Here is a 14,394-nt window from a genome sequence, read left to right on the forward strand (position 1 = left end):
GAATAATAATAGTAATAATAAAGGAGAGTTTGCCTTGTTTTGTTTGTGATTTAATAAAAATTTCCAATCCATTCCTCTATTATTAGAGCTCAGATTGACAGATTCCACAAACATTTCTTTAGAATGACTTCTTGCCACTGAGTGGGCAGAATCGGTCTCATAGCCTCCGGTGTCGATGATGAAGTAGAAATCCTTCACTGGAAAGTCTCAACAATTGCCTCAATTTCTAAGTATGGGAATTCCATTTTCCACATTCTGAGATGTCTCAGAAACGAAAGAGAGGTTTAGGTTTGATCTTGAAAAGATGTGCTATGTATCTTCTTCTTTTTGAGAATGAGATGTGCTATGTATCTCGGTTTCTACTTTCTTCTCGAAATCCTGCTATTGTTTCTTTGTTTCTTGTAATGTTTTCATGCAAAACGTGTCCTGGAATCTCTGCTAAGTTTGCATATTTTTCACATTCCTCCACATTCATTTGTTCTATCATTACAACATGATATATACCTATGCACTTGAATATTGTGATGGGCCATATGGTCAGAAAAATTTTCTATTTAGACCTCTCCTTCTAAGCGCCTCTACGATACTGGCCCAAGTTCGTAATATTGGTTCCATTAATTTTTATTTTTTATTTTATTAATATGGCTTTTGTTGGGTAGAAGAAACATTCTCATTGTTCTTTGCTTACCAAATGCTAACTTCAGTTCATAACTTATGTTCTTTATGTATTGGTAAGGTTAGCAGCTTGACCTTTTGGGCTTAATTGAGAATAATGCCTATTGCCCTCCTCAGTAACTACATAAGATAGGCCCAAGGATTGTAGGCTTTCTTTCATGGCTCATGTATTGCTTTTAATTAAGACCCACCATGAACCGGTCTTTAGGCTTCAATTTCAATGTGCCAATTTAAAATGGGCCTTGAGTTGGAGACTTAATTCTTTTAATCAAAATTCAGTGGACCTTGGGACTATTTGAGAGCCCAATTCACTCATACCTAGAAAAAATGGTTGTGGGCTTTAGCCTTGTTGGTTTTCCGTTCAAAAAATTGCCTCTTTAACAATTATTAATGAATTTCAAAGCCAAGGACACAAATTCATCAGTTCCATGGGAAATTTGTGACCATTACATTAGCATGATTAATGATTTATTTTTCATGATTGTCTCAATAACATGTTTGCCCCTTGATCTTTCTTGATAAGCAAGTTAATATGTTGAATTGAATACAGTCCCCTTGAGTTTCTATTCTTGCAATAACAATAATATCATCTACAACATTCCCTCATCCATTTCATGGTAGTTTAAATATTACATTTCAAACATGTACCATGTGTCACATCATTTAAAATTTGTAACCAATACATAAGCATGTTTAATGATTTTTTTTTTCTTCGTCATTCTTTGAAAGATTTGTTTGCTCCTTAATCTTTCTTAATAGGCAAGCTAATATGTAGAATACTAGCTCCTTGAGTTTCCACTCTTGCAATAACAAAAAGGGCACATAGAGCCTTCCGTCCAAGTCATAATCATTTAAATATTACAAATTAAAATATTCATCTAGTGTCGTGTCATTGAAATTTTTAAACATATCCCCAGATACTGACACAACAAAAAAGTTTTAATTGTAAAACGGATAAATGAAATCCTAATTCCTTAAATTTATACTTCAGTAATCATAGCCTCAATGATTCAAGACTTAGAGTAATGTTAGGGACAATAATTTTTAAAACACTAATATAATTTGTTATAATTAAAGTAACATCACTTTCACTTAAGGTTAATACTAACATCATTTTTATTATGCATCAATCACAATTAACTATGTCTGTTGTGGGAAATGTTATATAGAATACTTATTGACATGTTCGTTACACCCTGAAGAATAAGAGAGAGATAAAAGGATTATCCGGGAACAATACATCACTTGATTTGTTCACAAAGGGAGAATCAATCGTCTTTTCTATTCTTCTTTTCTCAAACACCTATCTTCGTACAATTATGCATTTTTATTCTTCTGTGCACCTTTAGATAATATTTGATTTGGAAGGGAGGAAAGAAGAATCTGGAACACTGGTGTTGCAGGCTGAACAAGTCACTCAATCCAGGGTCGTTTCCATGATATAAAATTCTCTTTAATTTTACTGATCGTCTCTTATAGAGACTTGAAAGTGGCCCCCATCTATAGCTTGCCAGGACCTGAAAGACATCTCTATTTTTCGTTTGAAATACTTTCAATCAATAGCGTTTGATCATTGACAAACAAATTTTGAAAATCTATTGTTCATGCATTCTTGATAACTCTCTCCAGAAAGTACCATCATCCCAAAGAGTTATCTTTTTCCTTTTCATTTTAGCAAGGTGTACTCGTACATGGGTTATTGAAAACTTTTTTATTCTTCGATCTCCTGCTGTTATCCCTCTCAAATAGTCTTTGGGGTAATCATCCTATTCAGAACAACAAATACACATTAGATATATCTCTTGGAAGTCTTTGGGGTAATCCGTAATCACCCTATTGAGAACAATAAATACACATTAGATGTATCTCTTGGAAGATAATGTGTTAAGCATTTACCATAAGGACCATAGCACAGGTAGAAGTTACTATGACTGAAAAATAACAGTATCTTCGCTTTTCCAAATACCATGCAATCAGTACCTAGATTGTATTGCTATTACATCAAAGAAAATGCAGCGAAAGGGAAACTATAGAAAACAGCAAATTTCCATTGGCTAACTTCTAATTCTGTCATTGGCATCAGTAATATAAGTTGCATCAAGCTTAAATAGTCAAGGACTTCTTTTACAATAATTTCAACATATTTAGCCCTTCTTAAAATGCAGGCAGCACTAGAAACTGAATATAAATAAAGCAGACGACCTAAATACAATCGGTCACTGTAGGACCACATGTTTGCCAATGCTTATAGACGTAAAAATTACTTGACAAGAGATGCAAACCATCTATATGCTCACCAGAAATCTCCTAATGAAGATGAACTAGAACAATTAAATATAGAAATCCTTTGCCTCTTGTTTGGAAAAGTGGTTCCTAATAAGAATTCCTGTGAACCAGAAAATTTATCCAGTACAGATCTAAGGGCCTGGCGGACTTCAGAATGATTAACTTCCCCTTCTTTGCGATTGGTCATCACCAAAACATTTTTCATTCTGCCTCCCATGGTTGCAATCTCTGCTCTTATTATTATCAGATGGAGACCATTGAGTGCTTGTTTCAAATCAGACAGAATTCCGGGTTTAAAATCACAGCATAAAGATGCTCTAATTGAATAAGGATCTCCATCAAATCCATCCTCTCGTTCAACTATTACTTCATCAAAATCCCTCGGTATGACAAAACCATCACTAGCTTCTTCTGCACTCCTCTTTAGTTCTTTCATATGGCTGATTACTTCAGCGAGCAATGATGCTTTGTCCATCTGTGAGTTTAGATTGTCAATTCAACAAACACATTACAAGCAAAAAAAAATTGCATCACTACAGTGACATTCACTGGCACCAACAACTGACTCTCATAATTCATAAAAGCAAGAAATTTCAGACCAGTATGTAATTTTACAGTCTTGGCTCTCATTGACTAAATGGCTACATGTAGGAAGGCAAGCAGGTGAAATCCAGCTTACTAGCATGAAGTTAAATAACGAGGTCCTCGTGACTTTCAATGTTGTGACAGGGATCTATCAAATTTATTAGTACTATTTAAAATGAAAATAAAAATAAAATAAAGACTAAAAAATTTTCAGGAAACGAAGTATATACTTTCCATATTATGTGTGAAATGGCCATTGAATCATGATGCCATGCATACACAGCAAGAATTCAACAAGGAAAAAAAGCAAATAGCAATCTGGAAATGAACGTGAATCAAATAAACAAATTGAAGAACCACAACAATAACCATATAATTGAATCGAATGATCGAATTCACGTGAAATTATTAGATCTACAAGAAGGACTATATTGAAGCGGTCCTTATTTTTTCTTGTGGTGATTAGGAAGCTAATTCACACACCTAGGTGGCATTATTTCATTGGTTGGGGAACCACTTCAGCAATCCTCTTGGTGCACCCAATAATTTCTCCAAATTCACTTCCATATATTTACTACCCTTAAATTGAAATTAAATTACAGCCCAGAAACTTAATATGCAAGACTGCTAGTTCAAGCTAAAAGCCTAAAATCATACTTTTGCACTTAACAATCACTAACACTACAACCAATTCTTCCAAATTCATCAACACAAATTTTTATTTTTTCAAATTAAGTATCCAATTCTTATAATTTTGTCCCCAAGTAACACTAAACCAGCATTATCATACAAACTGAAACTTGAATATAATCAAGCAAGCAATAACAAGAAGGGAATATATATAACCTTCCTAGCGCCCGGTACTAGGCCCCGAAGAGTATCGAGATGCGAATTAATCCGGGCTCTCCGCCGCCTCTCGGCCTCACAGTGACTCTTCAAAGCAGCAATGGTTCTCTCAGCCGTACCACCTTTACGCTCCAACTTCATCCGAGCCTCCACAAGCTCACTTCTCTCACTGTCCAAAACCAAAGACGAAGATGAATCAGACCCATTTCTTACCACTGAAGAATTCACCAAAAGCTCATCATTCACCAAACCGTCGGAACCAAAGGCTATACTGTTTGAGCTCCAAGCAAAAGGTTCCATGTCTAGGAAAGCAATAAAGGGTATGAATGAAATTTCATAAACAGTGGTTTAGCTGGGGATTGAGAGTGTGAGAGTTGAAGGGGATGTGGTTGTTTTGCTAATTGGTGTAACTTCCATTAATAGGCAAAAGGGTATAGTGTTTAATGGGAAAGTCTCAGCAGTTTCTTGTTTGTCATGTTGGGTTTGGACAGTTTGAGGAATCCAAGGCAGTATGAGAAGCTAGAAAATTCGGAGGCTTCGAGTGTAGTCAGTCAGTCAGTCAGTGCCCCAGAAAGGTGAGAGTTTATATGGGATTGAGATTACTTTGAGGGGTCTTTACGGAAAAGGAAAAGTGGGAACTTTGCTGGGTCCGACCGTCCGAGCGAGCCTCCAATGGAAGGTGAGGCACAGTCTATTTTTCATAATTTGACCTTTCTTTGTCGGAAAGGTCAAATTACAGGTACACATGAGTCACTAAATAAAAAAAGTGCAAAGAAAAATAAATTTATGTGATAATTTGTTGTCTAATGGAATAAATTTATCACGAGACAAAAGCCCACGAGTAAATTTTTAAGTCACCACTCTTAAGAATTACTAATTAAGAATCAAACGGTTACAAATAAGAAATCTTATTACTATCTTCGACTATCCAAAAGTATCAACCTATAGTTAAACCTTCTTATTTCAATGTACATTAAAAATCAAAAAGCATTTAGTTACAAAACCCTAAAGAACATAAGAATTGAGTAGTTTCTCTAAAAGTGTATGAGTTCTCTAATTGAGTATATGTGTCTTTGATGACTTTAAAATAAAGCTTTTATACCCTCTAGGAGTTTAGTGAACGAAACCCTAGTAATCCAAGTCATCATGAGCCGAAATTCTGATTTGAAAATTCTAGATCTACATAGCTCGATAGATCAGGAGGTATCAAGCTAGTGTCAAGGTCCTTCATTTAATTTCGATAGATGTTAGTATTGAGCTTGTGTCAAGTGTCGAGTGTTGAGGTTCACTTTTTTTAGCTTTTTCTTTCTTTTTTTCTTGGTGCAATCTTTACGTCTTCAATAGTATCACTTGTCTTGATTACTCAACATAATTTATAATATTCTAAAAACATCTTAAATCTATCCAATTACAGGTAAAGTGCATTTTTTTTTTAGGGGATATGTTAGTACATGAAAAATATGACCCTAACTTCACCTAAAATGCATCAAAGGGATTAGATGTTTAAGTTAATAAGTTAGTTTATTTTGTAAGTTAACTTATGTACAATTTTTTAAATCCTCAAAAAAATTTCTCTAAATATAAATGTATTTTTATTCAGTTTTTTTATAATTCTAATAAATCAAAAAATTTAAATCATCTCACATGAACACCATGTAAGGATTTGAGAAAATGTAAACTTAGATTCCTCTTGATTTTAACCAAAATTTTAAATTAATTGAGTGAAATTATGTGGTTTATTATGTTTGGGTAAGGAAATTAGGTATAATAAAACAAATTTTTTTTTTCCAAATAGATATAAATGGTAGGGGAGGAAATGATGGATTTTGAACCACAAATATGGAGTAACACAAAACATATCGCTATCCTCGAAATTATTCAATGCCAAGAGGTTGTGAGTTTCTCTTGAACTCGAGTAACATAAGAGGTTGTGAGGAAGGATTGTCCCCTAACTTTTGAAATCATGAAATTCCCATTTAAAAATTAAGTTACCTAATACAATGAAAATTTAAAAGAAGTGGACACCACTATGCATGTCATTTCTTGCATTTCAGCATGCCTCCAAAAATAGATAACCAAATCCCTTTAAAAAAAAAAAAAAAGGGTTTTTTTTTTTTTTTTTTGCAAAAACAAAGTCCTCTTTCATTTTGCATTGAGATAGAGAGAGAGGTTTAGGTTAGGACCAAGAAAAGCTCAATGATGTTTATCTCAAGAGCTAGGGATCTATGCTGGTGTTGATGCATTTGTCATTTGTGTGACTAACCTGAATCAAGAATACTTACAAATTAAAATAATAAACGTACCTTTTGTATGATTTAAAGCTCCCTTTATATGGGGTTGGATGAGACCTCGTACTTCAGTGTTCTACCAGAAATCTTCCTCTAATTGCCCAACGCACCCAGAATTTTTGTTAATCAAAATTATTGTATACCAATAAAGTAGTTTCCTTCTTTGGAATAACTTTGATCTTTGAATATATGGGAGATTCTTTAGGGAGTATATGTTTAGGGATATAAAGTGATGTATGTATATTATTTAAATTATTATATTTTGGATAGATTATTATTTAAAAAATATTTAATATGATTAGTTTTTTTTTTTATATATGTTTCATATTTTTATTGAAACTATTACTCCAGTATACTCTATCCATGTGGACTATGTCTTATTTAAAAAAATTTATATATTACTTTATTCTTTAAACTTTAAACTTTAATAGATTAATATTTAGATTTATATATATATATATATATATATATATATATATATATATATTTAGCTTGATCTTGGAAGAAAAAATTATAGCTTCACCATTGTTTCAAACAATTAATGCATATTTACAATACGGAGGAAAATTATGTATCATAATTGCTAGGTGTGTATGACAACCCTATAATAATTTATGAGATCAACAGATTCAACACTGTTTATTCCATTTCCTCCATCAAATTAACGTAGGTGGCTTCCCCAATATACAACCTCCATAGTCGAGACCCATGAAGTTGAATTGGAACCTCATTAGAGCATGGATTTGAATTACATATTCTATGATATCCAAGACTAATTTAATATGTTGGCCCATCTCATTTTGTTAATTAATGAAGTATGATGTATTCTTTTGCAGGCATTTCCAACGCATTCAGGGCCAGCCCGCCCACTTTTGGCATTTTGCTTGGTGGAGATCTGTGTTACTTTAGTTTTTAATTTGCATTTTTTTACATATAAGATCATGGACAGTTGTTGTTGGACACATATTGATGAACCAGGCAGCTCATCACTTAAAATTATTTATTAAAAAAAAAGGCATTAATCCCTTAACGGTCCCCATTATATATGTCTAAATTAGCATACTGTAAACCAATTCATTATAGTGACAAAACTAAAAAAGCTCTATATATTTGGACAAATGCACACTGATCCACTTTGATACACCCTTTTTCATTGGCCTTGTAGGCTGCCTTGTCACCTTTCACCTTCGAGGTGGTCCTCAATTTTTCACTGGAGCAACTTTTCAAATATATTAAACTTAGGTTTAAAGTGGGCTCTTGTGTATTTTCTTTACATTGAAAACCTGAAAAATAGAGTCCAATCCAATTTTCCTCCGGAAATTACTTTGTCTTGGATGCACTTCTGCCTTGTCCATTTGGCTTGAACTTATTTGCTTAGTTTTTAACTTTTATCATTTATATACAATTTTGTAAAATTTTATTTTTTCTCACTTTGTCAAAGTATAAGTGTTTTTTGGCATATTTTCAACAAAACCTTTTTAACAAAAAACTATATAGATTGTTCCCAAATGAACATGAATGAGTGGGATGAAGGTGGTCCTCAGTCCACAGTTTTGTACGAGCTAGGGAAGATAAAAGTATAAAACAATATTAGTTGGTTAAAGTTTTAAATAAAATAAAGCTTTTTAAAAAAAAACTATTATTTGAATACCTGAATTATATATGTTCAGATTTTATCCCTAAACTATGGATCGAATAAATTAAATCCTTTTACATTTAAAAATTGCTAGTGTTTGTCATTATCTCCACTTCCCATCAACGTTAACTATTGAAATCTTTCAAATCATACATCCTTTGTATCAAACGTTAACTTTAATAGGAAAAAAAGAAAGAAAGTAGGAGCATGGGTAACATAAAATTGTTTTCAAAATTTTTAGAAATTAAATTAACACATCCGGTATTGTTTACATTTTAGGAACAAAATTAAATTCTAAAATATAATGCAGTGACCAAAATGGCAAAATCATAGTTTACCTCAAAGAAAATTTGTGTTAAAAGTGTGTATGTATATATTCCTTTATCTCTATGGTAACCAATAAGTCCTTGAGCTACTAGTTGACCAAAACCATAGCTATAACTTAGAGCTACAACTTATGAATCTTCAATTTGTCATATGTCAATAGATCATCAAGAAAGCCTATCAATAAACCCATCTGTAGGATTTGGCCTACTAAATAATATAATCAATTTGTTGTTGTGTTTCTCTTTAAAAAAAAAATCGTACTTTTCCTAAACAAATGTCAATGCGTGTTCAAAGTAGGATTTTAATTTTTCTTCCTTTTTTTTTTGGGATATGAAATGAATTTATTTATTATTTTATAATAGATTAGAAAGCTTAAATTGAATTTAGTTGGCAAGTAGGTTATGTGACATTAAAAAGATATACAGCAAAGAAAAATTAGACACATATGAAGCCCATGCCTCTCCGTACCACTGCCATCATAGTTCAAACATGCCACGGTCAATCTAAATACAGATGTGGTTTCCTCCTGCATCAAATGTTTGTATTAATATCCCTATTAACTCCCACACTTGAATGGAAAATTATCTTGTACCTAAATGTATCCTCACACTTACACATTAATATGATCAAGGATGGAGTATGAATTTGACTCCAACCCAAGGAGAATAAAACTCATAATACACGCAAACATACATATAGATAATGGGCTAGACTGATGTATATATATACTAACAATATCATTGAGAATTCCACAACTATTATTATGTATAAAAACCAAAAAGAATAAATTAATATAAACATAGAAACTAAGTAACTAAATTGAATTGCTTGTACACAAATTTTCATATAAAAAAAGGCAAATTTTTGCATAAAGAATTTTTTTTTAAATCAATTTTCTAAAGTAACAGCTATATTCTTTTATTTTATATGTTTTTCTCTTTTTTTTGCATAAAGGACTCAATCAATATTGCCAATAGACCATGATGGACAAGAAGCCTAGAAATCATTATATGTAACGAACTCCAGCGATTTTTAGGCCTACTTGTGCATTGGGTCTCCTGCTTATATAAATGGGTCAGGATCAATTTGGATCAGAATCCTCCTTTTGTCCCAATGCAAACGTCTGAAGTAGTTTTCGAGTTATGGCCAGGACTATTGTAGATGAGGAGGGTTAACATTTTTGGTCTGGGAAGAGATACAAATTAAGTGGCCCAGCGAAGTTGCTAACAAAGAGCATAAAGTCTTGTGGGCTTAAAAATTAAAATCATTGAAGTTACCACAAAGACAGCCTTAAGGCCTAATAAGCAAAGTATTGCAATTGGTTAATCTGTTTTTCTTTTTAATAAAATAAAATCTCACCCCATAAAAATATCAAATTACTGATTTGGTCTTATAATTATTTCTTTTTAACTGAGGTCTTCTAAATTCTAACAATTGGGCAAATTTTAAATTGGTCTCTTAGCCAAGAGTTTTATAACAGTGACACTGTCTCCTCTTCTCAAGGAGAATTAATGTCCAAAATTTTCCCTCTCTCTTCTTTGTATTTGTGTATATTTGTTTCTAAAAAAAGAGTGTCCAAATATTTCCTTCCTTATTGTTGTAAGAGCATCCACATTCATTTTTCTCAATTCTATCCTATTTTACCATCAAAAAACCACTTTATCAATTATACAATACCATTTTTCAATACCCTCAACATCAAAACTTCTATTTTTCTATTCTACTTATTAAAATAATATATTTTTACAATAAAATATTTTTTTTCTTTTTTTGTTTTTTCTCAATTTTTTCTTCCTTCCCAAATCTTCTGTTAGTTTATTTCTCACCCACCTCGATCACATATACCAGCAAACCCAGAAAAAAAAAAACCGATCCAGCCAAATCAAAAACCCATCCAGCCAAATCAAAATCCACCACCCAGAAAAAAAAAAAAACCCAGAAAAAAAAAAACCCACGCCGATCTCATCGAAACCACCCACCTACGCCGATCTCCACCACGCCGATCTCGTCAAAACCCACGCCGATCACAACCACCACAACGCCGATCACAACCACCCACGCCGATCAAAACCCATGAACAAACCCATCCAGCCAAATCAAAATCAAAAATCAAAAATCAAAAATCAAAATCAAAAACCAAAATCCATCATCAAACCCAACAAACCCATCGGAACAAATCCCCCAAACGCCGGCCTAAATCCGACCCAAACGCCGGCCTAAATCCGACCCAAACGCCGGAAACCCATCAAGAAACCCACGCCGGCAACGCATCAACAAACTCACGCCGGAAACCCATCAACAACCCCACGACCTCCACGCCTCCACCACAGCAGTTGATCGAGCCTCCACGTTGCCTCCATGCCGTTGAAGAAGAGAGACCATGAAGAAGAGAAAGTAGAAAGAAAGGGAGAAAGATAGGAAGAAAAAGAGTAGAGAGAGCAGAAATGATGGGAGAGAGTTGAATAAAAAATAGTTTTTTTTTATACCATAGAGCTACAGTGCAATTCTAAATGTAGAATTGCACTGTAGCTCAATTGCATATTTTTTTACAATTCTGGCATTGTACAATTTTCAATGGAGATGGGTTTTGGGCCTCAATGCTATTGTATTTTATAATTTGGCATAGAGAATGGGTTTAGCCCATTCAATGTTGGTGCTCTAAGTATTGAATTATAAAAAAAAAAAAAACTGGTTTCCATTATTAATTATGTCAATTTAATTCCTTAACTTTTAAAATTATGTCAATTTCATCGAGTTTCCTGTATTTTCAAAATTTTATGTAATTTAATACAAAGTTGACTTTTTTTTTGAGTAAATAATATGAAGTTGACTTGATTTTAAAAATTTATACTTTTCATAATAAATTTTCAATGTGTTAAATAGATAGAGAATCTAAGAATCAAATTGTTTTTTTTTTTTTTTTGAAAAAAAAGAATCAAATTGATTTGGATTTGAAAGTTTAGGAACTAAACTAATAAAACACTATTGGTGTGTACGCGCGCATGTGTGTGTATATATATATATATAGTTAAGGGATCATAATTGAAGTTGAAGGATATAATTAGTAATATAATGCATACACACATCCAATGAACATGGGATTGCTTGCTTCTTTAGAGAATTCACACCAAAGATGTTAAAAATGCTATAAAGCTATTTTGACACCAAAAACACTAAAAACCCTACAACATCAAAGGTGTTAAACTTCAAAATTTTTAACACTCAGCTACAATAAGTTGTCATCTTTGGTAGCTCATTGTAGCTATGATAGGAATCAAATGACCTTAGTTTCTATCACTAATTGCTTGAAATCCCAGCTAATAAGGCCAAGAGTACAAAGCCATTGAGTTCCCAACATCACAACCCCCTAGAGTCAACACATGCAAATTCACTATGAATTCATTGCCTTGCATTTTAAGCAGTAGGTCCTTACATTCCCCTTTTGTTCTAATTAAATCTCCATTAGCTACCTTCACCTCTAAGATTCTAGTAGAGTCCATAGCCAATTTTAAAGTTTTATCCAAAACAGCACCAAGGAAATTGTGAGAGCTACCAGTATCCAAAAGAATCACCACCCAATGCCCTCTAATCTGACCCAGCACTCTCATAGTGCATGGAGAAGGACTTCCCAACAATGCATACAAGGTGATATTAGCTTGATCCAACTGAAAATCTGCAGTAACATCCACTTCCATAGCTTCCACTTGATTAACTTCTTATATTTCATTAATCATAAATAGTTTAAGACCCTTGCACTTATGTTTAGGCTGTCATTTCTCATCACAATAATAACAAAGGCCCTTCTTCCTTCTTTCTTCCATCTGAGTTGATGTAATCTTTTGTATAGGCACTTTGGTTGAAGATTCAACTTTACTGTCATGCTTGTTCATTAGGGATTCTTGCCAATTAGTATTGCTAGACTCATGAAATGGCCTATAGACCTTCTTGCAAGTGAACAAATACTCCTCTTGAATCTTGGCTAAACCAAAAGCAGAACTCAATGTTCTTGGATTTTGCATCCTCACAGCCAACCTTATTTTATCCCTCAACCCACTTAGGAAACAACTGAGCTTATAAGACTTAAGTAAGTTTCTGATTCTATTACTCAACATCTCAAATTGACTCTTATAAGCAGCCATAGTGGTAATTTGCTTCAACTTAGTCAAGGTTTACATACGATCATCATATGATGAAGGTCCAAACCTAACTTGAATGACCCTAACAAATGTTTCCCAAGAATCCAATGATCTTTCACAATCTTGGAACCAAATCAATGCCTCATCATCAAGATGATAAGAAGCATTCAAAATCCTCTCTTCCTCATTAATTTCATAATTTCTAAAGAATTGGATAGCTCTAAAAATCCAAGCAGAAGGATCACCTCCACTAAACCTAGGGAACTCCAACCTAATAGGCTTAGAAATTAGTGCACCTACCTCAGGTCTTGGATGAGGATGGTGTGGCAGCATCTCTGCTTCAGGATGGTTTTCTGGTTAAGGAGCAGGACCTTCTTGGAGACCATCCCGTTGCTGCATGTAGACCATCCCGTTGCTGCATTGCTGGAAGTCTCTCTTCAAACATAGCTTGCAAGCCTCTGAAGTTGTTGTCCAGTGCTTCCAATCTTCATGAAATCATCTCCATGGCAAAGGCATGATCATCTAATCTCTGCTGAACCAATGAAATAGTCTCACTCAAAGAGAGTATCTAGTTTCTTGCACCATGATTGAACCAGCTCTAATACCAAAATGATAGGAATCAAATGACCTTAATTTCTATTATTCTCAATCTAGTAGTTCTTTGAGGGAACTAGGCCTCCATTAATTCTTCGAAGGAATCAGCCTCTAATAGCAATTCAAGAAATGGATATTCAATGTGTTATTCATCAATGAAAATCGTATTACAATCTGAATTGAACCTTATATTCTACTTCCTAACTAACAAGGTACAACACGTCTCAGACTTAACTAACTAACTAAGTACAACACTTAATGCACCAACAATTAGTCAACTACTTGTAACTAACTTAGTACAAGCATCCCCTGCCTCTCTACCTCTCTGTATGTACACGCCTTCCACTGTCCTGCCCACAACAGCACATAGCAACACACTTCCCTACGCCACATAAGCACCTTTCATTGCACTATCTATCCACAACTGTACCAAATAGCAATGCACCTTAATCAGTGTCCTAACAAGCTATGAGTTAGAAAAAAAAAATTCAATTCTTTTATTTCTCTCTTTCTTTCCCGTGCCCTTCTCTTCTCTCTCTTTTGTTCTCTATCTCAACTCTCACCCTCTGCTCCATCTCTCTATTCCACCACACCATCTCTTCCCCACCACACCATCTCACCCAAGCTTCTTCCTTTCCCTCTTACCATCTAAACCAACTCTCACCCACAACACCACCAATCAAAACTACCAAGAAATGACATTGTCCCTACCAAAAATCGGCAATAACTTAGGCTATGGTGAGATCACGTGCGATGGTTAGTGTTGGCATGTAGTGGATGTTGAGATCATTGGTGGAGTTCTTGGGCTTATGGGCATTAAGGTGGTGGAAGATGGGTTGTGGTCACAATGATGGCAAGTGGATGGGTGAGTGGGTTTCGATGGTGGTAGGTGGGTGGTTGATTTTGGATCACGGTGGTGCTATGGTGGTGGTTGAAGTTTTATGGGGTTTTTTTTGGGGTTTGTGATTTGGTTTTGAGTTTGTTTTTGCTTGTGATTTTGGTGGTTGGGGGTTGGGATTGT

The 14,394-nt window shown here is 34.0% G+C and overlaps 1 protein-coding gene across 1 annotated transcript; it reads right to left on the reverse strand.

Annotated features, from left to right (window-relative positions):
* Positions 1–2,719: 2,719 nt before the first annotated feature.
* Positions 2,720–4,979, reverse strand: LOC142638730 (transcription factor bHLH30-like). Its single transcript, XM_075812799.1, has 2 exons — positions 4,393–4,979; positions 2,720–3,436 (listed from the first exon to the last, which is right to left on the reverse strand). The coding sequence occupies exons 1-2, from the start codon at positions 4,690–4,692 to the stop codon at positions 2,969–2,971; spliced, it is 768 nt and encodes a 255-aa protein (XP_075668914.1). The 5' UTR covers positions 4,693–4,979; the 3' UTR covers positions 2,720–2,968.
* Positions 4,980–14,394: the final 9,415 nt, after the last annotated feature.

Source organism: Castanea sativa, chromosome 6 (assembly GCF_040712315.1).
Source record: "Castanea sativa cultivar Marrone di Chiusa Pesio chromosome 6, ASM4071231v1".
Classification (NCBI taxonomy): Eukaryota; Viridiplantae; Streptophyta; class Magnoliopsida; order Fagales; family Fagaceae; genus Castanea; species Castanea sativa.

What these genes read in the sequence shown, in the direction of transcription:
- LOC142638730 (XM_075812799.1), bottom strand. Translation starts at nt 4,692, where the DNA reads ATGGAACCTTTTGCTTGGAGCTCAAACAGTATAGCCTTTGGTTCCGAC. An exon ending in TAGTACCGGGCGCTAGGAAG is followed by an intron (nt 3,437 to 4,392) that starts GTTATATATATT and finishes CTAAACTCACAG; the next exon opens with ATGGACAAAGCATCATTGCT.